The 27,704-nt window shown below is 45.0% G+C and overlaps 1 protein-coding gene across 7 annotated transcripts in view; it reads right to left on the bottom strand.

Moving 5' to 3' along the window:
• Positions 1 to 23,246, bottom strand: part of RIPOR3 (RIPOR family member 3) — a 42,228-nt gene extending 18,982 nt beyond the window's left edge. The window contains exons 1-4 of one of the 7 annotated variants that reach the window (XM_032126764.1): positions 23,059 to 23,246; positions 17,843 to 17,975; positions 5,016 to 5,134; positions 1,709 to 1,855 (exon numbers count right to left, since the gene is read on the bottom strand). In XM_032126764.1, coding sequence (XP_031982655.1) covers positions 1,709 to 1,855; positions 5,016 to 5,116 — 248 coding nt within the window. In that variant the 5' untranslated portion in view covers positions 5,117 to 5,134; positions 17,843 to 17,975; positions 23,059 to 23,246. Of the gene's footprint in view, positions 1 to 1,708; positions 1,856 to 2,733; positions 2,850 to 5,015; positions 5,135 to 10,154; positions 10,178 to 16,331; positions 16,467 to 17,842; positions 17,976 to 22,604; positions 22,700 to 23,058 lie in introns of those variants that run through there. The other 6 variants (XM_032126765.1, XM_032126766.1, XM_032126767.1 and 3 more) reach the window with 6 other exon arrangements.
• Between the last annotated feature and the right edge of the window lie 4,458 nt (positions 23,247 to 27,704).

The following is a 27,704-nucleotide window of genomic DNA, read 5'->3' as shown; positions in this document are numbered from 1 at the left end:
ATCTTCATCCAACTTTCCTTTTAATACAGAGCAGACTTAGGTAACTTTTTCCTCTAATGTTTAAAAGGGAACCAGAATCACCTGGTAAATGCTACATTATTAGACAGTCTCCGAGCAGTCAAAATAACTTCATTTTAGACAGCTACACTCCTTCACATTTGCTTTGATGCATTTCATTTTCTTACTGTTCCAAAACCAGGTCCCCCAAGACATCCCACGTCTCCAGCATTCAGCTGTCTGCTCTTAACACCTGCCCAGTAAGAGCTCAGTGCAGAAGCAGCCAAGGCTGAAGGCAGAAGAACATTCATTTACCTTTTAGAAAGGCTTCATCACTTTTAGATTTAGGTATGTTAGAATGACCAGCTTGATGGAATGGCACCCAGATGGTTAACAGAATAAAGAGTTATTTTCTACAACTATAAAGAAACAGGCACATAAAATATGTTCTGTACTAAAAATTCGAGTCACTCCAGCACCAAGTGGACTTAAGTCTGCATTTACTTAAAATTTGGCCTTTGCATTGCTATTTGATACAGCTGTTTTCTGTAGGTTACTTCAGTCAATTAGTCAGCCACTCACTTTTGGCAGGAGGCTGATCATGTGGCACTCACTGCAAAACTGGGAACAAATTCTGATCCACTTTATAGTTTCTCCTCCCTAAGCTCAGATAAATTCTCAACTCTGCAAAAACATTTGGTTTCCTTGTTTCTTTTAAATCTAAATCCTCTAATAAGACATTGGTGGATATTTTTAGGGCTAAGACTTCATAGTCTTTTATAGGACTGAAAACGTGACACATCTGACTTTATAAAGTGTTACTACAGTGCATTTTATGTTCTTTGCTTAGGAAAACAAACTAGGAGCAAAATGCATACAGGAGCAAAATGTGGAGGACAGCAGTAACACACTGCAGGAACTGTTAGAAGGGTGCCAGCAGAAAGAGCTGTGGGGTTTACACATCCAAGGGAAGGTATTTTATCTTCTGATAGCAGCTGCAGGGTGTAAATGAAGTTCCTGTAATAATAGAACATTCTGGGAAATCAAAAAGCTGACATTTTCAGGTGAATCTGCTTAGGCCTTTGTGTTACAAGACACCTGAAGATCACAGAGCACTTTTGAAATCCAGAGTTTAATTCTATTAAGAGGGAGAAAAAAAAATAAAGAAAAAACCAAAAACCCCCCTCTGAACAACCCTCCTAGAGCAGCTCATTCTGTCAGTGTTCACTAATCAGCAGAAGGAAAACAGAAGTGGTTGATGAACCAGCCTCCCCACTCTGCCTTTGCAGGGCACACCCTCATCTTCAGACTCGATTTTAAGTCAGCTTTTTGAGTCAAAGCAAACTCCACACAGTTCCCTCTCCAGAAGCTTTTTGCCAATCACTCCCCAGGTCTGGCTGTCCCATCCCTATGCTGCCACCCTGCCCTGAAAGCCTCCCTTCCTCATGGAAGTTCAGCTGCTCCCCAGGAGATGGGCAGAGTTCGCTGTCACTTTTTACAGTGTAATTAACTAGGAACAAACAGAAACATCAGAGCACTTTGCTTGCAAGCAGACTGTCTGAGAGTGAATGAAACTTGTTTTACAAGGTCCCAGGCCTGGGGAAGTCACCACATGCATTTGGAGATGCCAGATGGAGACAGAGCACAGTGACACACAGACTTAAGCAGCATGACTAGGTAAGGCAAATTACAATATTGGAAAAGTCCTTACTTAAGTCCTTTCTTCAAAGCTTCAAAAATTTTCTTCACCTGCAGTGGCTTTGGATCCCAGATGAGTGCCCCCTTCTGCAGGGAATTATAGGCCTTGGGGGGTTTCAGTGACATCCTTGATCTCACTGAACTTCTGCTGAGGGACTTGCTGTAGAAAGAGAAAAGAAATACAGGAAAGATGCAAACCCCATCACTTGGGAGACAAGAGATGCCTGAGCCACAGAACTTCCAGGGTACAAGCTCTATCCATTCCCATATGCATTTACTCAAAATCACCAAGTTCTTGGACACCTGAGCACACTCTGGCAGACAGCAGAAACCCCACAGTGCTGGCTCTGCGTGCCCAGCAGGCAGGGCAGCTGCCAGAGCCTGGGCACAGCCAGGGTCACCCGCAGAAGGGAGCTCTGCTGCAGGGCCAGGGCAGTCCCACTCTCACTGCCACCTGCAATCCAGGCAAAGCTGGCAAGGAAATTCTGCCTGCTCAAGGTCTAAGTGGCAAAGCTCACCCAAAGAGCCTTTAGAAATTGCTATTTCTTCACTTGCACTCAGCATCCATGTAAACCATGGCTCAGAGCACTCCCCAGGTTTGAAAAGCCAACTGCCAGGCCCGGATTGCATACAAGATATAATTACCAAGGGTTTTTTCAGCCTCTAACCCCTCAGCTAATTGCTCTTAAAAGCAACTGCAAAATCAAAATTAAGTATTGTTTCTACAAGAAGCGCCCCACACAGAATTTTTTTGTGCCAGCCTAAGGAGTTGGAACACTCTAAACCATCAGTTATAGCCAACTGTAAAGCAGAAAATGAACTCTCTGCAAATAATTCCTGCCTGGCTTACCTCTATCTATGTGCGCCCCTAAGTCTTGGCTATTTTTATACAGGTTTGTTAATAATCCCTCTAAGTAAAGCCTCTAAAATAACATTACCTAAAGAAGTTTCCCATCTACCAAAGCAAGCCAAACCAGGCAGCTGGTCTCTGAACAGCTTTCTACCTTTTCTACAATTTCCATCCTAAATTCAACTCACCTGGAGAAATTATGAACTTCATCAGGCTCAATAGTTAACAACTGGCTGGTTTCAGTTCCAGGCATGTAACTGGAGGCCTAAGGAGATTATTGTGCTGGGCGATTAAAGCCCAGACCCAACACACCTGAGAGCTGTCCCCAGTCCTATTAGAGAAGCCCTTGAGTAACTACTTTAATTATCCTTGTCCTAAATTTCCACTTAACTCCAGTTTTTAACATCTGTTCTGCAAAAAGTCTGATAAACGAGGTGTTGCCAAACATTACTGGGTACTTAATTTCTTCACACCACTGATTATCTTGGTTTTTTATGATGCCTTAATGTAAAGTATTAATTAACCAAACCATTTGGAGCTCAGGTTACCTATAACAAGGAACATAAGTGTTAAATTAGAACCTTACATTAATATTACTTTTCTTTATTATGATAATGTATCTTTGAGTATTCCAGGCAAAGTGAGAGAGTTTCAACAGGAATAACACTGGAAGGGACAGTCTGGACAATAAGCAGCTGAAAGAGTCTCCTAGAAGGCTCATTACTTAAAATTCTTTCATGCTAAGAAGAAATAGCATCTAATTCTATTAGAGTACTCTAATTAGCAGGATACCAAATAGAAGATACAAGATAATGCTGTTTTGAAATTAAAAAGCCCAAATTACTCCTGGGTTTTGTTTCATTTTGGAATCTACCTTCAGATTTTTTGGAGTGCAGATCCTAGATTCTGGAAATAAGTTCCCTTCATGTGGAAGTGCAGCATCTCAGTACTGCACACAGACAGGCTGGGATTTCCCACTCCCCCTTTTCCTCAGCATCTCCCACTGGCTGCTGCAGCCCATATGAGCACTGATGTGAAGAATCCCATTTTCATACGTTTCATACGGAAGTTAAGTAGCTGACATGGCCTGTAGGGCCAGTAGCTAAAAGCTGAATGTTCTGTTGCTGCTTTCCCTTGTGAACCTCGTAATTTAAGTATCAGATTTCCCACTATATAGATAAAGTAATAACATTGACTTCCTGTGGAGACCATGGTGGGCGAACACAAAATCGTGTGTCTGACTGAGAGACCCGATGGGAAGTTGCTAAAGAAAAGCAAAAGTATATTTAGTATCTGCTCAAGAGTGTCCATGTGGGCCTGATTTGTGTGTCATCCTTTGGACGGACCTTGCACAGGGCCCCTGCAAGCTCCTGCTGAGTTTTGCAACAGTGCCTGAGGGAGAGATAAGTTAGGAAAGGGTGATTAAAAAATTTCTTGTCCATGCCAGGGCAGGCTCTCATGTTCACTGGGCTGTGACTGAATGTCTAGTACAGAAATCTTCCTTACTGCAGTGGTTCCTGCACAAAACTGTCTGTCTAAACACTTACATAATGAAAAACAACGTCATAAAAGTGCATAAAGGAGGCACTTGGTCAGGAAAGCTTTGCAGTTAGAAGTAAGAGGATAACCCTAAGGGACACATGAACTTTCTGTCTGGAGCACTGGGACCCTGCTGGACGGTGCCTGGTAGAGAAACAGCTGCTCCCCACAGCTCCTGGTGGATCCTTTCCCTGCTAGAACTCCCACTCTGGACTGGAGCTCAAGCCTGTTTACGTCATCTGACAGAGTTTTTCTCCAGACCTTAGCAGTTGGTGGAATTTTAGAGATCTGATCTTTGCTAGGGGTAATATTAATTTTCACTTTCACCAACTAATTAATTTATTCAAATTGAAGAGTTCTCAGTTGCATCACAATCATACTGGGATTTCATTTTTTGCTCATACTTTACCATGCTGTGTTTAACCAAAAGTTTAATTCAGTCATCTGGTTCTTTGAGAAGGTATTTAGTTACATGAGTGAGGTATTTTGCTGATACAGAAGTGGATTTTTTTGAGTACAATACTCCTGGAGGCACACTTCCCAAAACTTCTATGTGGTGCTGCTAAATGATTCACTCTGATATTTCTCTAGCATGCACTGGCAGTCAGAGGCCATATTAATTTTCCATTTATAGGTCATATCTTCTAAAAGCACTCAAGATTTACAGGGATTTACAGGAATTGCTAAACTCACAAAAAGCACAGGAGCATTTTTAGTGGAAAAGCTGCATCCCGTGTGTGGCGCAGCTGTCCCTGCAGTGCCCAGCAGTGGGGCAGTCTGCAGGGCAGCACAGCTGCTGATCAGTGCAGGAGCAGCCCTCGGTAGTTTTAGGTGGGAGTGAAGGAACAGCATCTCCACAAAGCTGCCTCAGGTCGATGCACTGCCAGCCTGCTGCCCAGGGACCAGGGGCTTTGGTTTTGGTGTTACTTACGCCAGTTTCCTGCTTTGCACAGTGCTGAAGCCAGTGAAGGAGCAGCTCCTGCTGATCCCACCCCCATCCCCAGGGGACACAAACGTGAGCTTGACCGACATGGCTCCCAGTCAGTGAGTCTGGAACAAAACACAAAACACAAAAACAGATGAGGCCAAACATTCTTGGCAGTTCTTGTGCTGCTGCAAGTGGTGAGGTGCATGGAAGTGGAAAGTCAAAACAACACACAGCAGAATAAATTGAAAAAAAAGACTTGTCTGCAATTCACGTTTCCTGTGTTGCCGTCCACAGTACAATTAATAAGGGGTTGAATAGTCTAAAATGAAATCTCTCATGCTCTCTTCAATTTCTGATTGATTTTACAAACTCACTATGCAAAAGCCAGAATAGCCTCAATTCAGAGCTTCTCTACCATTTCTGACTTTTTAAAAACCCTGTAATTGTCCCAGTGCTTCAGGAGTCCAGGCCAACCTGTGTATTTCCAAATAGGTGTGGATGCCAGAACAATACTTAAGCTCCAGACTTAGTCAGGTCGAAAAAGCAGCTCCTTGCATCTGTGCAGAGCCACACTGCAGTCAATGGTAGAATTGGCTGTGTGGTGCTTAAGACCAAGGCAGAAGTCTGGTTTCAACAGTAGATTTCAGGTTCATGCTCCTCCTCTGGCAGGGTTTCTCTTGGATTGCTCTCTTGTTTTCCATCAGTCAAACTCTCTTGCTTTTTGGAGAATTGTGTTCTCTGCCATATGTCTATAGAATCCAAGTCCCAATATAAGTAACAGACATATCCTTCAAAGCAGCTGTAGAAAATCACCCAGACAGTTCATATACAGAAAAATTCCCTTCCTTTCCCCCTCAAGCTGGTGTAATGTAAACACCACAAGTGAGTAAATCTGGGTATAACAAAAAGCTGGAGGATGCGTCTGGAGAGAGAAGTACAAGCTCCAACAAGGAGCTCTGAATGCTCCATGCAGAACTTTGTCCCACATTACAGAATGTGCTCTGAAGAGCACTCTTAATCCATCAGAGGGGATGCTGGAAAGGAACTCTGCACTCAGCCCTTGTTCCTGACATTATCCCTTTAGCATGGCTACCATTAGTCAGACTACAAGCCCAGAATGTCAATGTAAGACTCTTTCCCTGGCTCTGCCACTAACTTGGAGAGCAACCTCCTCCCTGCCTGTGAAGGCTGCCTGTAGAGAACTGAATGGTTTAAGACACTTCCCAAGAGGAAGGGGATTGGAGAGCATTTTGCTAATTCTGGGCTAGTCTACAAGTACAGGGAATTACTGCCAGTGACCACGCTTTAGGTACCATCACCTACAGAGCAGGAACAAAAGCTGTCCTGCATTTCCAGGAGCAGAGATCCTGCCTGTTCAGGAGAAGCCACTCAGTCAATTCCCCGGGCTGAGGTTTAAACTCCCATCTCCTTGCCTGTTCTATGGGCTGTGCCAAGCTGAGGAATACACCCGGGGAAAACAGGCAGAACACTGTAGAGCAAGATGTGACAATGATAAATCCCAGCTGAGAGACACCTGCTTTGGAAGCTCTCCAGTGTGCAAAGAGGTGCTGAGCATGGCCAGGTATTTCACTGCTCAGAGGAGCGAAGTTCAGTGACTCCACAGCCTCAGGAGTATCCACAGAAATCTGTTACACGGAAAACTCAGGTGCCTCTCCACCACCTCTTAATCAAACCATACAGTGCTTTTATTCTCTTGCTTTGAAAAGATCCTCCTTAACACCCTTAATCAGTCCTTGGACTTGCATCATATCACAGCTGAAGTTTCAAAATATTTTCCATTCTTCCCTCTAGTTTTCAGATGTTTGTAAGTCTATGAACTGTCACCCCATCAAAAGGATCATTAGCCTGAAAAGAGCATGTAACTTACTGAAAAATGTAATTGCATAACAAGCTGTTAAAGGAGGAAATAAAAGGAATAACCTTGTGGTTATTGACCACATCCCTCATCAAGGCTAAGCCAGATTCCCAGGATCTATTTTTCAGCTCTTTAACCTGGGAAACTCAGTTCATGGGTATAAGGGAGGAAGAAAGTGCAAGAGCAGCTGCTCTAGAGCCTGCCTAACATGAGACTGAAAGCCTTTGGAGCACACAGATATGGAACAAACAAAACCAAGCAGACCCTTGGCAGGGAACAGGAAGTGGAAAACGATGAGAAGACTCCTTAAGTAAAACCTGTGGGACTGACGTGAAGGAGTATGTGGGAAATGTACAGACCCCCAAAACTAAATTAGCAAAAGAACTACATTGCCCAAATTTCCTAGACCTGACCACGTGTGTTTATAAATCCAGTATAATTCTGGATTTCCAGGGGATGCACTGTTGCAATTTGGTAGGAGCCAGAGAAGCCTTGGCCCTCACATGGGCATGGCCAAAAGCATTTCAGCTCCTCCAGGGTCATCTGCTTTCTGTAGCTGCCCAAAGCTCCATCCCCAAGGCCACTGAGTCTGTCATGTTCTGCTCCAATGTACTGCTCCTCTCAAAAGCAACTCACAAGTACCTCTTTCCAATTCCCTAAGAATGAAGAGAATTTAAATAAAGCACAAATAAAGGGGTTATCTTTCTTGCTTCAAAATAATGCCAACAAAGTCAATACCTCTTGGTACACACTTGCACATGTATTTTTTGTAGTGACCAAGAAATCTTACGGCTCATTTCACATTTCTGAGCAGAAGACCATAAGTTGGATGTCAAGAAAACATTTTATTTGTAAGACTTATAATGCAGTTGTTTAAACAGAGGGTTTTCTAGATGGAGTGTCTGTATAAAAGTGCTGAGCTACATTACAAGTGCCCCTGAGAAAAAGCATCTGGATCCATCTCAAATTCTACCCTCCCTTTAGGGTAGAAATAAACCAGGTAAGGACCCCGACAAAGCTCAGTTCAAATCTGCCTTCCAACCTGTCACCTCTGCTGTGCCAGTGTATCCAAATCTCATAAAAACAGGGATTATGCCCTGGGGAGCAGAGGAACTTCCTCTCCTTTACTCTTCCCCCAGAGCACGGAACAGCAGTTAGCCAGGGGCTGCATATGCAGAGCACAAGAACAGCAGGCCAAAATAAAGGAGTCTATTGCCAGGGGCAACTGGAACACCAAACTACTGCAAAAACCGTGGAGTCCTGACAAAGTCTTCTAGAGCTTGTGAGTCTTGGGCACACCTCCCAGCTGCCAGGGACTCACTGGCTGTAATGTTTTAATACGTGCCATTCCTATGGTTGAGACTTCAGGTCTCAGAAATGTACCTTTGAATCAAAAAAGAATTTTTTTTCCAGATCAAAGGAGTAGGTTTGTTTGGCCCTGTTTCAGTGGTCCATTTGCCATAACAGACTGTTGGTGTGTCAGCTTTGGTGTGACCAAGCATCCAGGCACGCTGGGGCTCCTCTGAGCAGTGAGGACACACAAACTGCATCTTGCGCTCCCTCCCTCTGAGGCTGAGGATGCTCCTCAAGCCAAATGACCTTCACCTTCTACAAACAAAATAATGGTGTCTGTTTGTGTTTATGGCTAAACTTTTCCAGCCCTACTCACATCTTTAATTGTTTCTGGGCACAATGGTTTCAACAATTTTATGAGGAAAATATGACTCAACGACTTCTTGCAAAACGTTTCTGCTCATGTTTAGTGCTTTAAATTAGTAGCCGTGTTTTTGTGTTAGCATCTCCAAGAGGTCCACTTGGTGAACCCTTGCTAGAGGAAAGTATTCATGTTTCCCCAAAGTTTGTAATGTTCCAACTGGGAATGGGCAGTGGGTGGGAGACACTTTCTCCTGGTTGTGTTTCTGCAAGAACTGCACCAGCTTCTGCTTCCCTCAGCTGTTCGTGGGCCCTGGCAGCCTGCACAGGGCTCCAGACCTCACCTGTGGGGCACCACCGGCTCTTCACTGGCCTGACACAACAAAAGCCAGGCTGAAATCAAGCAAGTTATTGTCACTATAGCAAATAAACACAATTACTGACAGACATCCATTGTTAATAACTGCAGTGTCTGAGGGTCACGTTTGTGGTTGAGGATACATTATGTGATCATGACAGTTTGCCTTCCACTGCCAGGTGCAATCCTTCTCCTTACACTTTCAGACCCTTGTTATTTTTATACATAATTTTATTCATAAATATTACACTCACTTTACTTGGAAAGACAAGAGAGCCATTTTAACTTCTAGTTGTGGGAACCAAACAGAGTTGATTTCATTTTGTATTATCACAACATAATACTTAATTCAGTATCTGGTAAGCCCAACAGTTTATTGGAGAGACTGGGGCCTTCATGCTAAAATCTGGGGCTTAGATTTGTGCCTATCAGGACACTCCCCTGGTGGTTTTGTGCACAGCAGAGCACGAGTTTGTTGCAGAGTTGCCACCTGGAATTTATGTCTTTTATAGCATGGTTTTATAAAATTCACTTCATGACAGCCAAACAAACGTGCCATTGGTCTGTAGTGGCTCTGCACCATCTCTACTGAAACTCAGCTTTCACAGTACAGAACCAGAATCAGCAGTGAATCAGTACATGAACATTTAGGGCCTTCAGAGACCTTCTCTGGACCTTAGGAATGAGCTGTGGTTCCAGCTAATCATTGGCCGTTTCAAAAAAAAGTCAGTCAAAACTGCTAGGTTTGCATTCTGCTTCCCTGAATTTATTATAATTTCCACCAGAACTGTTTTGCTGCTACAATTGCATCAGGATCAGGATTTTAGCTGAAAGAAATACATTCTGCAAACACTTCATGGGTGAAAAGACAACCCTAACGCAATTACACCAAAAATCTTCAGCATAAGTTAAATTTAAGACTGATTTTGCAAACTGGGCTGCGTTTGTCTGCCATCACATTGATGTAATCACAATTACTTTTCTTCTTGCTTATTTCAGAACATAGGGACAATGGATTTAACTGACCCTTCTGAATGCTGCTGATGGGCTGTATCCAGAAACACTTGCAGCAGACAGTGGCATTTGTCTTTCATGACACTGATAAAGAAAAAAAAATCAGATCCCCGCTCTGTATTACAATCCTGTCAAAGATTTTGAACAAAGTCTCAGGGCTGGTCTAGGCCTGGACCACTGAAGTTTTTGTGATGTCAATGCACTGTGGAATAGGTGGAAATGTCTGGGCTTTGGCACTTACTTTGCAGTGTTGGACATGTAAAGAATCCAGACCATGAAATGAATGAGAGGTGATAAGGGCCTGACTCAGCCCTCATTCCCCTGAAGGTGGCTGTGATGAAGGCTGAGTGAAGCAGGAGTGAAGTGACCGTCTGGGCACGGCCCCAGGCTGAATCCCCTGGGAAAATACACACTGTGTTTAATCTTTGCTCTCCAGCATTCCTCAGGAAAACCATTGACCTCAGTAGCAATGTCTACTGTGCTACATAAACATTCCAAATTTATCATTCAAACCCCTCACATTTTAAGCGGTTTTGTTCAGCTGTTTGACAAACATTCTATTTATACAGTTATGGGCAGAACTAAGAAAAAAATTATCTGGTTATTTTCAAGAGAGGAAAAATAATTTGCATTAGGGAGACACACAGTGCCTTGATCTCAGAATACTCTCGAAATAGGTACTTTAACACAGCATCACACGCAAATAGGGATCCTTTCTTCAGACAAATCCTGTTTGTGGCAAGAACTCCCAGCAAAAGGATTCCCAGCAGAACCTGAACAGGTCTGATGTCATTCACTCCAACACAGGGACTCTGACCTGTGGCTATCATTGCTGTCTCGCACCAGCACATGGGAGCTCCAGCTGCCCACCACAGACAGGGGAGAGCCACTGACATGGGACATACAGACATGGGAAATGTGTGCTTGATATTGAGTTTTTATCTGGTCAAACAGATTTGTGAAAAGGGAGAGAAGGGACACAAATAGCTTCCACCCATTCATCAGGCATTTCTGCTGGGTTAAGATTGAGCAATATGAGTAATTACATCACAGTTTTGCTGCAGATGGAAGTTTTTGCTCCCCTGTATAGCTGCACGTGTTCCACAGAACTTCTTGACCCAAGCCTGTTTAACTCAGATTATGAGATGGGCCCTTTACTTTGCACCAAATTTACATCTGTCACGTCGTATTTTGAAAATTTCAAGTGATTCAGGAATATAATCCCGTTCTCATAGGTACTTTAGGCTCTTAGGAGCTACTTCAATTGATTTTTAATAAGAATTATATTCAGAGCTTGCGTTATTTAGAAAGGCAGGAATTCAGTGTGTAACTAGTTTTGGTACTTTTGCAAATTTTATCTATGCAGATTTAACTCTTGAATATATATTTAAATACTGCATACTTTCCTCCTAGCCATACTCAAGCCATTAAAAGAAAATCAGATAAACAGCTTTGATCCAAGTTATTGCTTTACTCATTAGGCCCTCCCATAGCTTCATGCCAGCCTCTGGAAATGGCATTCTGGGGTCCAGGCTTCCTAGGCAGCAATAAATTTAAATATCACAGGCAGTGCTCTCAGACAGCTTGTCCTGTGCTGGAGGTCAGGTCTGATGGCCCCATTTCTAGGGGGTTCTTTGAAAACAGGACTCAGATTTCAAGTCCAGGATGAGCTGCTTTTCAAGCCTGCACCCCAAGTGTTCCTGTATTTCCAATCACTTTCCATCTCAGCATGCAGCTCCAAGTTCTGTTCTCAGTGACAGTGTGCACATCCAGAGGAAATTAATCAGCCATTTATTCCAGATTCCCAGCAGAATCCGGCAGCAGAAGTTGGCCTGACCTAGTTAATGGCCTGGAAATTATTTTCCAAGACATGATGTCGTGGCCACTTCGTGCCTCCCAGCAGCAGCTGCCAGCGAGCCCCGGGGAGCTCAGCATGGATCACCCCATGGACTGTGCCCCTGCCCTCGTGGAAATGTGTTACTGGGAATCACAGCTGGCTGTAAATCCCACTGGGGTGTTTTGGCAACGCTGGACTAAGAAAAGCCGCAGCGATTGCCCATAACCAAGGCCTGGTTTCCATCCTCTGGCAGCCCGTGGCACAGCCCTTGGCTCCCGTGCCAGCTCTCCGAGGTGCTGGGGGCTCCTCCACGGACTCTGCCTTTCCTCCTGGGGGAGGCACAGGACGATTCACCCATTACCAGCTGATTTACGAGCACAGGCCTTGCTGTGCTCCTCTGCTTTCAATTTCCAGCTTGCTGACAGACTTGCAAGGCTGGGTCGGGCGTTCAGGAGTGCGCCAGGCTGCACAGGCTGGCCCGACCCGCAGCTTTTCCAGCGCTGGCGGAGCGGGAGAGCGCAGCCAGCCCCGCTGGAAGGGCACCGCAGCCCAGCCTCCTGCCGAGGAGGAGCAGGTGAGGGACAGCAGCTTACAAGTGAGGAGCAGGCTCCTCCATTTGGGACAAGAGAAAATTCGCCTGGCACTGAATCACGCCAGTTCTGGCCTTGAGAGATTCCTGCTTATTAATTATGAACCCCAAGGATCCTTCCTCTGTAATACAGACCTCATTCTCCGTGTTTTCCCCAACCTATGCCTGAATGTGTGTTACGAACAGACTTATCAAGTGTGATCAGGTCTCCAGCCAGCCTTGTCATGCAGGAGCCCAGCTCCAGGTTAATTATGACATAAGAAAGGTCCTTTATCTCAGCCTTAGGGTTGTGGAAAGTCCCAAGGCTAAGTTTCAATAGCAGCCACCATGATGGACAGGCAAATGCTTTGATTATTACACTGAGAAGGGTATATTAACCAAATCAGATGACAAAATTCCAGCAAGAGGGAAATCTGATGTCCAACAGCATATGGGATGTAATTTGTTATCTTCAAAAACTGAGTTCTGTGAATCACAATATCCTGGTGCTTCTGAAGTGGGACAAACTGTGCCACTTACCTGTCTGACCAGGAAAATTGTCCCTTACTAAGAACTGATCTATCCAGCCCGCTTGCTATGGCAACCATGGTTTATTCCCATAAATGTTACCAAGATAACCTTGTGCCACAGAAATAATGAAGTTGCTAAGTTAGGATCAGTATCCCAATGAACACTGGAAAAAGAGGAAAAGTATATAGAATTTCATAGAAGAGAGAAATAGAAGCGAAAAAAGGTTTATGCTTTAAAGCCAAATATTTACTCGTGGAAAAAAAACAAGACCTTTGAATCTATGTGGGTATATCTGTACTTTTCCCTTCACTTCTTACCAGTTCCTAATACACATGCTCTGACATTCATGGCCCACATTTTTTATGCTCTTATTCTCTGCTTTTATTTGGTTTGGGCTTGTTTTTAATGAGGTGAACTTTGCACAGCCCAGCTCTAGCTCCTATAAAATCTGTCTTAAATGGCCAGATTTAGTGATTTTTCTGTGGAGAGAAAAAGCCCTCCATCCTAACCACACACCTGTACTTGGAACCAGATGTCTCACCCCCTTTAAACTGAACTAATGAGGACAGGAATATGGTCAGGAAAACTCCTGTCTAGATCTTGCCTCTGGAATTATGGAAAGAGTGCTGCAAAGCTTCCACAGAAAGGAAAGGGAGGAGGATGGTAATTCCTCCAGCAGGAAAATTTGCTGTGCTGCACTTGTTTGTAGGCACTTGAACCCCACAGCCCTGCTCATCCCAACGTCACTGCTACCCCTTAACTCACACAGGGACCACAGAGAGCAGGATCCCTCAGGTGATGGGAGCTGCTCTAACTCTGTTCAACCCATTTACAGAAAGCCAGGGGCTGGCTCTGTGTCACCTTCGAATTTGGCAAGGGACCCTAAATTACTTCTCTCAAGACTTCTGTAAAACAAAAAGCAGACCAATTACTGAGGACCAGACGCTGTGAAAACCATAACTTCTGATAGAAATCTGACCAAACAAGAACATTTTTTAAACCAGCTTTGCCCATCAGTGTGTTTTTAAAATATAAAGTGTCCTCTGCTGCTAGTTCAGAAAGAGATAAGATTTTTAGGACCATCACTTCTCTGCCCAGTCTTGCTTCCATCAGAGTCACTGGGAGCATTACCATCATTTCAGAGATGATGAACAAGACCTTCAAGGTCATGATTTGGCACTCAAACTGGAAAAATACATAAGCATGGCCTTTTTTTTCTTTTTTAGAAAAGATGCCTCAGATTCTCCCTCTGGTGCCTAGCTTAAGCTTCTCTAAAATAATGATTCTTGATTTGTCTTTATGTGCTCTTCATCAGTCCTTTCCCTGCAGCAGGTCCCCCACACTGTGCCACAGCAGCCAAAAGGAATCTTCTGCTGAATAAAGTCTTGTGAGACACAGTCATTACATGCAGGGGAAACTGGGTTTAGTGGGGCCCTGGTTCCCCCGGGGACTCCCATAATATAAATTATTAATAATAAAAATAAACATTGGCTGGCTTGAACTTCTCTTCATTCCCTTGGAGCTTATTTTTGTGATGGAATTAGCTAAATAAAGCCCACTTGAAAGAATGTTTAATTGCAAACTATCCAAAGAAAACAAAATGGAACTAATTGGTTCTTAGATATTAAACATTCAAAAGGAGATAGCTTGGAAACAGCTGAAAGACTAATGTGCATTAGGATACAAATGGTGCAGTGAGCAGTTGAGGAAAATGCAGTCTAAACTGGACTACATTTGCTTTTAAACCAGATATTCAAGTTTTGTCAGTCTGGCCCTGCCTAGAAGACAGCTTTGGATTGTTTCAAGCCTAAACAGAATTACAGCAGTACTCTCTGTATTATAAAATTATAAAATCTGAGGAGGCAAACTTGTGTACTGACTTCTGGGCATCATTTGCCCCGGAAACACTACAAAACCTACAGTGATTGCTACTTCCTGGAGTGCCCCTTAAATCTCTTCTGGCCTAAAGAAGACATCCTAGCAAGGACTGTTTCAAGTGGTTTCTCTAAAGCAGTTGCTTTCCTGCAAGTCTGGTAGGGAGGGCTCACAAAACCAGTTCTGAGAGCACATCTCCAAAGGAGAGTGGTTGTGCCATCCATCAGAATAACTGACTGAGATCTGCCTTGGCCTCTACCAACTCCCTTTCTGCAGCCCTGTGTTTTTGTTATTGCTATTTAATTCAAGTCTTTCACAGTCTGCAAATAGAAAGAATCTGTTTGGTCATGTGAAAACTCCCTTTTCGTATTCATTAAAAGTTAAATAGTTGCCAGACATTTCAGAAGCGTTTCTAGCAAGACTAGAAAGTGATGGCTCCAATGTGACTTTGTAAACAAGAAAAAAACTCTACATTAGAAGGGAGCAAGAAGTAGGTAAGTTATAGCCAAAATCATACAGTCAAGAAAATTTTTTAAATTAATGAGTGGTAGAAGACTTTTTCTCTGGAGGACCACTGTGTGCAATGAAGTCAGACTAGTGCTCAGCCATTGAAGGTGCACTGTCTCATCAGCAACATGTTTACTTTCCCACTTATCAATGACTGACAGTAACGAGGCCTCTGCCAGAGATAACAAATTCCTGGAAATGTCAGGCACCCCGGAACACCCAGCCCAAGCACACAAGAGCTACTCACTGGAAAAAAAAAGGCAGACACAACTGGAAGTGCTAAGCAAAAGTTGTTCAGCAGGATCAGTCGAGATCAAACCACTTCAACATTTAAGCCAAAAGCTAATGGAATTTAAGGTCCCTTGAAATGTTATGAATACCATCAATAAACATGGCAAGAGTCACTCATGAAAATGCATTTCAGCTTTGTGCACAAAAAAAAGTCAATCAGCTCTCTGTCTCAGACTTCTTCAAAGTCTGTGAACCCAACTGTTTGTTCCCTGAGGACCCAAAGCTTTTACTGCAGCTAACACATCTGCTTAGTGTTTCCTATTTTTCAGCATCACAAGGAGTTTTTCTTAGACTTTGGACTGGTTTACTCAGCATCTATGGACCAGAGATCTTCTGAACTCCCACTGGTGATCCTCTGCAGAACTGCCACGGCGAATGCACAGACCAGAGACCTTCTTGGCAGAAAGTCACCCTTGGGTGATCTTCAAAATTCAGAAATGGCCATTCAGATACAAAACATATTGACAAGTGATTCCAGCAATACACTAATACAGATCCAGGATGAAAGCCAGACTCTGACACAATTACAGCAGCAAGGGCAGGCAGTGCTTCAATGTTCTAACAGAAAAGTGGAGTTTTGCTCCATATAACTTGGCTTACTCACGAGAGCTATTTTACAAGAAGATGCAGTTTTACTGCATTGTAAACAAAATTTGACAATTACAGGTCAAAGGATCCTCGCTTATTGCTTTAAATGAAACTAAACATAGTCAAATTCATACATACACACATGGGGAAAAGATTCATCATGTGTTACTACAGCTCTGGAGAAAACAGCACAGAAATTATGTCTGAACTGGAGACCTTACCAGAAGATGCAGTGTATGTTCTCACCCAAAGCCTTCTCCTGCAGAGCATGTTCTCCTTACAGTTGTGCTTTTGTTCTTGAAGAACCCAAGCTCAAGCAATTTTGAGATACTTTGCATTGCTACTTAAATGTTTTGCACTTCTGCTGTTTGTTTGCAGGCAGCTGGGATGCCCGCACTGATTTTCTAAGGTTATTTAAATTCTTCTTTATTTGTTAACAAATTACGTTGTTGCACAACACATTGGCATGTGAACCCTTCAGAAAAAGGGAGAGGCACAAGTCGGCCTCAGTGGAATTAGGGACGAGCTGCAGTGACCTCAGCAGAGTTACACAAAGGACAGCTCTATTGTCTCTGGCTCTTGTGCCTAACTGAAGGAGTATTTCTGTATGCCAGGGCTCTTCAGAGGGGGCATCACCTTCCAGCTCAGCGTCTGGGGCTCCGTTTCAGACAATGCACAGTGACAGATTTCCACACAGTCCGGGCATTGGGGCTGTGCTGACAGCACAAAGAGATGTGCAGTTACAGGGATCCATGCAACCAACTTACACCACACTGTGTTACTGATGGACTCAGGGCGAGGCATTTTCACACGTGATCCATCCAATGCAACTGCTCTTCTTTTGCCTCCCATTGTAAAAAACCAGGTCACTAATTTCCTACAAACCAGTTATCTTCCAAACTGTAGAAAAGCCAATGAACTTTCTGTATAGATCAGTTCTCAGCCATGTCCATGCACTGGATTGCAGTGGCTGCTCAAACAGCTGCATTTGGAATATCCACAGGTGCCAGTTCTTTTAGAAAGCCCCAGCCTACTATTTTAACTTTACAGATCTCATCAAACAAAATCCTTCCTTATAATCTGGAGGAATTTTCTAAACTCTTTTTGTAAAATTTCAATTACATAATGGAAACATTTCAGAAATTCAGTGCACAGGGAAACTGAAGGTTATTGAGGTGGTGTTTCTTCTGCACTAGTAGAAGTACAAACCCATTCATGCCAACATCAAAGCAGCAAACATTCAGATTTTAAAGCACACTGAGGCCTTGGAATTGCCTCCCTGTTTATCTGTTCAGGCCCAGTATTGGGAAATGATATTTCCCTCTTCAAGTCTGTAGCAATTTCAATAATAAAACAGAGGTTATGTAAGTGCAGAGAATTATGGAAAAATATAAGTGGAAAGTACATAGTTTTAAAATTCATTTGATTCACTCAAATACAGCTGAACTGACATTATTCACACTTTCCAGTCTTAGTCAATACTGGATTGAAACCAAGCACAAGACATTTCAGGCCCAAAGGAGGTTTTTAAGAAAATTACAAGTACCTATATTTCTAGTTTACAATGTCTGTCTGGGAAAGCTCTACTGCCTAAGGAAACACCAAGCTACCTTCTCATGGGATCAAACAGGAGAGATGTGAACTAATTAAGGGCACCTTTGGATCAGCTTGTAAACATAAGGGCTGATTCCACCCCAGAGAGCTCCCAAACCAGAAACCTGGATGCAAATACCTGTGGTCTCCCAGCGAGGCAGGGATGCAGATTCAGAGCCACATTTCACACTGGAAGTTCATTTCTAACCTGAGGAGACACAAGCTCTAGGCCCAGCTCTGCATTCCTTCCACACCCAGGGCTGGAGTTGTGCCTGAAGAAGGAATGCAAGAGAGAAATGAGTTTCTTATCGGCCTGGCAGATCTTGTTGGGTGATGCAGATGCCTGTGAGGCTGCCAGAACTCCGATGTGGGACATGGCATGCAGCCTAGCTCCAGAGCCCAGAGATTTCAAACCAGAACTCCGGCAGGACACTTGAAATAAGGGAAAACTGTTTTCAAAAGCATAAGCAACTGCTCCTAACTCGGGGATACCTGAATATATTTCTGTTATAAACAGTTTTCGTCAAAGGAAAAGATCCCAGATTTGTACAAAAATGAGTAAAAAAGGGAGTAAATTGTGTATTTCCAAACCCAGGGGCATTTGAAACTCTGGCTATAAGAAAAAAGATTTAATAATCATAAATCTCACAGAGGGAAATACTAAACACACAAATAAGGACAGGAGGTTCCTCGGATAACTCTGTGTCCATTCCCTCCCAAACCATGGTAGCAGCGTGCATGCAAGTGCATATGGCAAGGTCTTTCCATCACTCCAAAGACCCCCAAACGTCACCTTAGCTTTTGCTAAGATAAGCCAGTTATGGCTCTTTCAGTTCCACAGCCAGCAGTATTTCAAAATGTGCAGGGACAAAGACCTCCCAAATGCATGAAGGACAAAGAACTGTGGAAACAAAGCTCTTTATGTGTGGATTGTGGCCTTTTTAAAATTTTGCCAGAGCTGGGACCTTCCTGGATGTTTCTCTCATTACTCTCCCCAAACAGAATGCAAAACTGTAGGATAAAGATGCTGTGCTGTGGTCAAAAACGCAAGAAGGACATATTAAGGTAATTCACAATGCATTTTGTTCAGACAAATATTTTCGTAATAGTTGACAAAAAAGTATGTTGAATAAAGTATCCACTGTTTTGAGAAAAAGAAATGCTAGCTAAAATCAAGGGCTTTGGCTACTTTAAGGCTTCCTAGGCAAGATTAAATCAAAATGTTTCCTGTAAACATTCCCTCTTTTCATCAGCATGTCAACTGTAGTAAGGAGAATGTGATCCTAATTCTCAGCATCAAAATCTGGGATAACTTTATAAAGTCAAATGTTTTCTTAATTTCACAGAAACAACTGTGACTGGAAATATTTTGCAAGGCATGTTGCAAGTGGAGGTAAGTAAATCAGCTAGCACACTGCACATTTTCAAAGGAAAAAGGTTTCTAAAAATGAATCAGGATTTAATAAAAAATGTCTCTGAGGTACGTAAGTCATGCCCATAATAGAATATTTTTCAATTTTCAACCCTGAACAGAGAATTTTAAACCACTAGCAGATGTATGAAACAAAAGCAAAGTTGTCCCCTTATTCTCTGCTGTGCACACACATAGATAGAAACAGGGAAACCAAGGAGAAGCTCTCAAACATTTTCCACAAGAAAGCCAATTTGCTCACAATTCCTTCTCCCTTTAAATTGTTTCTGTGGCAACACATCTGGCGCTGTAATTCCGGGCCAGAACATTAACTATCCTGAAAGAAGAAAGTTATGTTGTTGTTCTGTCTGCAAGAATGTGAAGCAGACAGAGATCTGTGAACACACGTAATCAGGTCACCCTTTCTGCCTTCCCAGGCACACAGAACATCAGCTATGCATATTTATGCATAGCTTAAAATGGCAAGTTTTAAAACATTTCAGCAATGGCTAGAGAAAACTCTCATGGTAAACACAGTCTAGAAGCCAGGGGTTTTTGAATATAAAATGATGAGTGCTTTGCTACTGCTGTTCCTACTGCGTGAAATAAATAAATTATTCAGCTAAGAGGAACAAGGTTCATTCCCTAATCATAAACATAACTCTCCCTATGTAATGGAGCAAGATTGATGCTGATTTCTCATCTCCCAGCACTGCACAGGCATTGCTGGCTTGTCACCATTTTACACGTGAGATAGGTCAGGAGGCCAAAGCTGCCCCAGGATGAGTTACCCCTCCCAGAATCCCAGAATCCTTAAAGTTGGAAAAGCCCTCCCAGCCCAGGGAGTCCCAGCTGTGCCCAATGCCCACCTTGTCCCCAGCCCAGAGCACTGAGTGCCACCTCCAGCCCTTCCTTGGGCACCTCCAGGGATGGGCACTCCAAACCTCCTTGGACAGCCTGCCAAGGCCTGAGCACCCTTTCCATGGGGAAGTTCTTCCCAAAACATTCATCCCTGGGCTCTTCAAGCTCTTGAGTACCAACAGATTTTATGTTATGGAAATAATGGAAGTAGATTTTTGCTACTTCATCAAGCAGATCAGGGATGGATTCATGGAAAGAACGTATCTGATGAGCAATAAAATATCACTGACAGAGTTATTGTCCCAATAATAATTGCATATGTTCTCCATAAAGTAGTTTTTATAATTTAATTGGAAACAGCTAAATTCACATCTAGAGCAGTTACATATAAATATGTTTGCTAACTACACTTAGGGCATTTCTGTATTAATGACAAGATCATCTTAGTGTTTTGATCTTCTAAATTACTGATGATTAAATTCCTTGTCTGTCTGAAAACCAAGTTTTTGCCCAAAAAAGTTGAATTGAAAAAAAAAGATAGTTTTCAGGCATTCTATCTTTGAAGACATACTGGTTTAAAGCAGTCTGTCCTCAGGGAGAATAAACTGGCAGCAGAAATGGAAAAGTTGAAAAAAAGAGGATAAAACCTGGTATTTCATAAATATGTATGTCCCTTTTGTGCTTCCGGAGGCAGCATCTGAGGATGGGAATTAAAGCCAGGGCCCTGAGCACCTGTAGCCATTAAAGGCTGGCTGATGTCCTTTGCATGACTTGATGTCCATAATTTTGGATTGTCACCAGCCAATCACCTTCCAAAATCCAGTTCTGGCCAACACAGTCTGGATAACTCAACTCTGTCTGCTCCCTCTTTCTCAGCCTTTTGGCTAAGATCAAGTGTGCAGATTGAAATAATATTAAACCTACTATTTTACACAAATTATCTCCTTCACTTCCAGTCTTTCTATTTATTTCATCCAAATGGAACAAATTAATAACCCTTCTGAGAAAGTTCCCCCTCCCTTGCTTTATCCTGGATAACTTTCTACACCCAGGACCTCTGTTTTGTCCTGGTGCTTTGTAACCCCACATTGTCACTCCTCAGACCCCTGAGAAAGAGACACATGAGGATGACAACTTTCCCCTCCCCACAGATGGAGTCTGGTTTCCCTTTCTAGCCAGAGTGGCTCTATTCCACTTCTCAGACTCTTTATGAGGATATGCCAAAGGAGTATTTCTGAAGGAATTAGCTGTGGAAGGGAATAAAGTGACATTGGTGGATGTGCTGTTACAGGATCCCAACTCCCTGCCTATATTGCTCCTAAGGAACCCAGGGCTAGGGAGAACATTGTAGAGCAACTGTACAGCTGCTCTTTGTCTTGACAGAAGGAAACCATCCCATCCTTACAGTGTCCCTTAGGGAATCCATTACATAACTCCCTCTTTGGCCTCTGTCTCCACGCTCTTGGCTCCGTGCTGTGAACAGAACGCCACTGCTCCCCTGCAGCTCCTGACTGACTCCAGAATGGAGCACGGGATCAGCATGCAGGACCTGCCATCTCCGGGAAGCGCTTTCATTCCTCCAGAGGGTATCCAGACTCTAACTGAAGGAGAACGTTGCCAAGTTAATTGTTCACTACCAGCTCACACGTGTTCTATCTCACACGTTTCTCTCCAGACCTGGGGCATAAAGAGGCTGGGCCTGCCACTCCACAACAGCTCCAGCCCATTTTGGCAGGTTTTGTGCAGCTTTTCCTGCACTGCTACGCGTGGTGCTTTTGTCATTCACTGCACAGAATTCAGAGCAGCACAAGGGAAGGGATGAACTGCACGACACAGGAACACAACAGAGGAGTTTCTCACTGCCCACTCCTTTAGCCACTGCATGTCTCTCACATGTGCCTCTCTATTCAACATGCAATATTCCCTCAGACACATTTTGCTCTGTTTACTACCCTTGCAAATGATCTTCCTCTGCTTTTCTTGCTTTTAATTAAGGGCTTTCAAAAAAAAGATATGTAAAGCACCTCATCAATAGGTGTAGCTCCCATTTTGCAGCTGTGAAAACACAGGTATGGATGGATGAAGTCTTGATCCCAACAAAGGAAATGACTGAATCAGGAGTTTGAGTACTGGTGCTGGTTCTATACTCGAGAAATGGCTCCAGAAATATGTAACCTTATTTTTCCAATTCCTTCGAGTTTCTTTGGTTGATGAACAACTCTACTTCCATATGGCCCAACTTATTTAAAGCACTTTTTAAAAGGGGAAATTAAACTCTCGATCAAAATGTAACTGGGCTGTGACCCAAAACCTCAACTTGTATTTATACGAATAAGCAATGAAAAAAAAAGCAAATAAAATGTAATCTTTGCACAGACAAAAAGAGTTAACTAAAATATAGCCAGCCCATACAGCGACACCTCCAAAAGGCAAACCCTAGGGGATGGCATAGACCTCGTCCTGCTCCTCTTACTGTCCCACCTGCTGCAGCCAGGTGCTCCCCTGCCGGGGGGTTCCGGGGTGTTCCCTGCCGGGAATGCCCTTACCCCGGCCCAAAAGCTACCGAGCCTCTCTGCGCGGCTGCAGCCTCTGCAGGAATGTTGGCATCCTCTGAAGCTTGCCCACTTACAGATGCCCGCCTGCCCCAGGGCTGACCGAGTCCCGCCGTCGGTGTCCGTATGGATCCCCGACAGGTGACGGTGCCCTGTCGGTGCCGCAGCCCTCACCTGCCGGTGCGGGTGCGGTGCCGGTGCCGGGCGGTGCCGGTGCGGTGCCGGTGCGGGTGCGGGTGCGGGTGCGGGTGCGGGTGCGGGTGCGGGTGCGGTGCCGGTGCGGGTGCGGTGCCGGTGCGGGTGCGGGTGCGGGTGCGGGTGCGGGTGCGGGTGCGGTGCCGGTGCCGGTGCGGTGCCGGCGCGGGTGCGGGTGCGGGTGCGGTGCCGGTGCGGGTGCGGGTGCGGGTGCGGGTGCGGGTGCGGGTGCGGGTGCGGTGCCGGTGCCGGTGCGGGTGCGGTGCCGGTGCGGGTGCGGTGCCCCGAGCCCCCCGAGCCCCTCTGGGCGCTGCTCCGTGCCCAGGTGTGCCCTACCTGCGCTCCCCGGCGCGGCTCGGCTCCGCTGCCGTGGCGGCGGTGGCGGCGGGTCCGGGCGGCCGGGAGGGCCCCGATAGCCGCCGCTTATCGCCGCTGCCTGCCGCCCAGCTGGGCTCCGCTTCCAGGAAGCCGCGGCTCCGGAGCGCTTGTTTGCCGCTGGATGCCGAGGGCTCCGTCCCGCTCGCTGCTTCCCTTCCTCTCGCCCTCCCTCCTTCCCTCCCTCCTCCTCTCCGGCGCTCCCTCCCCCGACCCCCCTGGTCCTGGCAGGGGGGCTGGGAACGCTCCGCGCGGCTCCAGCACATGCCGAGCCGGCGGTCACGGCCCGGACCCTCTGCTATTAATCAGGAGCATCCCAGGCGCCCTCTCGCTCGCTCCAGCTGCTCCGCTGCGGGTCCCACAGCGCCGCAGGGCAACGACAGACCGGCAGCGCTCGCAGGACTCCCGTCGCTGCACCCCCGGTTATTCCCCCGTTCCTCTGCTCCCCAACTCTTACCCCTTCTGCTCAGACCTTTTCTGCTGTGCCCAGACCCCTCCTTTCCCACCTTCCTCATCCATTGCTCCCTCCTCCTCTGCCCTTACCCCACACCGTGTCTTCACCATCCCTTTAAAGATTCCCTCCTCTTACAGCCCTCAGTCATACAACGCTAATCATCATCATTACCTTTCTTTTTCTTATTGCCTCCTGCCTTTCCCCATCTCACCCTTCCATAGGTGTGCTGGTACTGAGGAGAGGTAATTCGCTCTCTTTGATTCTCTGTTGACCAACAGCCTGCTCCGAGTCCTTCCTGCTGCACCCACTACTGACCTCCTTCTTGCTTCTGCGGGCAGCTACCGCTCCTTGGGAATGAGCTCCCTTCTGCCTGCTTTCTAGACACCTTCCAGGTAATCCTGGCAAAAAGAGCTGAAGCTGACATGTAGAAAGCAGGCTGGAATCTCCCTGTTCCTTGTCTCACCCCATGCACCCCCACACTCACACCTCTTTCCTGAACAATGCCTGGCCAGGCCTTTTGTAACCACCACACACAAGCACGTTCCTGCCCTGGGCACAGCACCTTGGGTTCTGCTGTGGCTCATCCGTCTTCCATTTTCCCCTGGTTTTTAGCAGCACTTCCCCATGCTGACTGACTGACAGTACAGGAAGCCAGACACTCCCCATGGGGAAAATGAGCTGACTGCATGGAATTTGGCCGTGCCCTTACGGTAACTTTATTGGTAATAGTGTTTGCTTCCCTTTTGACCATGCTCTGCAGCATCCAGCACACACATCCTTAAACCCATCCCACAGCACACAAACTGAAGTTCTCAAAGCTCCAGTTGACCAGAGATCCCATACAAGAACCTCTTAGGGCATGGTTGCCGTTTTCTTTTGCAGTTCTTTATGAAGTTGATCAGGATTTGTATTTTCCTGTGCACATGTTTAAAGGAAAGTCTTGAAAGAGGCAGAGGAAGATCTCTTGCACAGCTAAACATGCTTTTAAGGAGAGGCATGAGGGAACTGACACACATGAAAGTGAGAGCAATAAGACACAAAACCAGATGAGCAGACGGAGTTGCCTGAGCCAACACTTCAAGCACTCTGGGTTTTATATGTATTAGAAAGAAGTGTGCTGAGATGCAAGCAAAAGTGGGTTTCATACCAGGTCTTCAAAATGGTTGGGGCTTGGAGCACTGCAAATGGCAATGATGGTACACCATGGATGTCACAGCTGGGGTACCTAGAAAACAAAGCAAGGAGATGCAAATACATGGATTTGTACAGGTAAGTACATGACATTCCAATAATCATAACTCTACTAACTCTTAGCTCGATTTTCCTGGTTTTGGGGGGTTTATGATCACTTCCACTGAGTGCTTGAAGAATCCCCCCCAGCAAATGTAACTGCAGCTGTCCTGCTGCTGCGCTGGGGTTTTCCAGGCTGACAAGGCAGTCAGCAGTGGCTGTGTGCCCCAGCCTCAGACAGAGAGCAGTGCCACAGCAGCCCCAGCAGCTCGGGACGGTGCTGGAACACTGCTGTCAATGCAGCAGGCCCCTGTCTCCAGTGCTGGCCCCACAGCAGGGTGGAGCACACTGGGACAAGCTGAAATCAGCTGGACTTGCAGGACACTTGCACTACACCAAATCTCTGCAGGAGCCCTGTGCAACCAGTTGCCCAAAAAGCCATTACTGTTAATGTCATTTCCTCCATGAGCCTTACAACAAAATTCACAGAGCAGCCCCTCTGCTAACACCAGTGACCACGCTTCCCTCACTCCTGGCGCAGATGTCCCCATTTACTTCAGCTGAGGAATGGCTTTATGTGTTTTTATTCCAGTTTGCTTTTTATGATCTTCATTTGCTGTGTCTTCATCTGGTGTGTTTATGTGGCTGGTGCTTGGTTTTCATTATTTTTAACTGCATTTCAGATCATTTGCTCTATGGTTTTGTTCACATTCTCCTTTTCCACGAAATTCTAATAAAACACTTGGCTACAGATTTTCCAAATTGAATACTGATGTTTAGTGCAGCTAATTATGCAGCAGGGTTCAAAGTGAGTTCTATAATGTAACAATTTAAATATTCCTGAAAACAATGGACACAAACCTACAAATTATTGCTACAAGCTAGTTTCACATTCTTCTGGAATTTCCTTTAGAAATACATATGTTTAGTATTCTCACACATATGAAAAGCAGTAAATACTGCATTGCTGGCACCATTATAATATTTACAGTGAAAAAATAAAACACACTCTGATGTGCCTCAGACTTAAAGAGACGTGAAAAAAATGCCAGTATGTTTCCTCCAAGATCTCAGAGCACTTCACAAAAACCCTTCCCAAATTCAGCCACTCAGCATCCATCAATATAAGCCAATGATACACAAAGATCATTTTATAACAAAGCACTCACCATGGTTGCAACAACATTACACATTTAGTGTTTCAGCATCACCAGTGTTTGGGCATAACCAGATTAATCATAACTTTATTGTTTAAGTCCTGAATAAAGTAGTTTTTGTTTCTTTTCTAAATGGACCGAATTACAGGCAGCCAACCCTGTGAGCAGACCAGCCCAGCCTTCTCAGGAAGATCCAGACTAAACTGACTTTTAGAAAAGCTGCTGTAAACCATAACTCTGGTTATAAAAGCAAGAGCCAGTAACTCAGTAGCTGGGCCTATTACTGTGATCCTTTGCACCAGGCTGACTTGGAGAGACAGTAGTTCTTGCTGCTCTTAATGCAAGCAATATGTATGCCAACATTTGCCTGTGGCTCCACCCCACCCTTTTCTAGTTTGCATTTTTTTAATTTTAGGATGCTACTTAAGTCTTCATAATGTGAAGTGATCTGCATAGAAGTGGATTATCTCTCAGCATATCGATGTATTGACCAGGCACTTTCATTGCTGTGACATGACAAACTACAGAGCATGTTCCAGCAAACCATCCCTGCTCTGAGCCTCTGGGCGGGGTTATAGTGAGATTAAACTGTAAATACACATCCCCAGTTCCAAGTACATGATTATTTACCCCTCTTTGTGCATCTATCTGTGCTGGAGTTTTTAGTTCATGGTATTATAACTCAGGAGGGACACTAAGAGACCTGCCAACGGGAGCAAAGAATGTCTTCTAAAACCTCAACGCAACTGGGACAGTGGCTGAACTCACAGGATTCAGTATTTCCAAATGTGACATGCATTTTCAAGTCTCCTTGGCTTGTACTTTTCTAGTTTTACTTACGACCACTGCACCAGCACTCTGTGCTTAATAAACAGGGGCAGTTCTACTGCAGTAATGTGTACACACCTATCTGTTTACATCCTGTAGTCTCACAGGGGGTTGGTTTTTTTTTGTGTATGGACACATAAAACACTGAGATGAAAAAGCCTAAATTATTCTGATGGTCTAATTACAATAAAAGTTTCATATTTTCCTAAGAAAATTGTTCCTTATAACTGTTTTACATTTTCCTTAAATGTTGGTAACTTCATCTTATGATTACAACAAGAAGTCTATGACAAACCAAAGAAATCAAATGAGCGTGCACCATCCCTCGGAGTGTTGTCCCATTTCTGGAAGTGTTGTTGCATCCCTGGAAGTGTCCAAGGCCAGGTTGGATGGGGCTTGGAGCAACCTGGGATAGTGGAAGTTGTCCACGGCAGGGGGTGGAATGGGATGAGCTTTACGGTCCCTCGCAACCCAAACCGTTCTGTGATTTTATGAATGACATTTTAAAGCCCAGTAAGAGTAATGTGATACAGTCATTCCAAATAAAGGTAAGGCTATAGGAGCAGTTAATGTCCCGGGCAGTCTGGTGCGGCCAAGGCCGCGGTTGTAATTAATTAACGGTGTAATTAATGGTGTAATTAATGGTGTAATTAACGGCCGTGGCTCCGGTCACAGCAGCCCCGGGTGACCCGCACAGCGCGGGCACAGCGCCCTCTGGCGGCGGCGGCTCCCGCAGCGCCCCCGACAGCGGCGACAGCGGCGACAGCGGCGACAGCGGCGACAGCGGCGACAGCGGCCACCCAGCTCCCACGTGCCATGGGAAAGGCCGATCCCCAGGGGATTCCCTTCCCAAGGGCCCGATCCCCCTCTGCGTGCAGCCTGCAGTGCCTCACAAGCGCTGCGGTGCTGCCAGCTCCTGCTCGGAGCCTGTGGGAGCA

Source organism: Corvus moneduloides, chromosome 17, assembly GCF_009650955.1.
Source record: "Corvus moneduloides isolate bCorMon1 chromosome 17, bCorMon1.pri, whole genome shotgun sequence".
Taxonomy (NCBI): Eukaryota; Metazoa; Chordata; class Aves; order Passeriformes; family Corvidae; genus Corvus; species Corvus moneduloides.
This window is presented reverse-complemented; position numbering and strand designations above follow the sequence as displayed.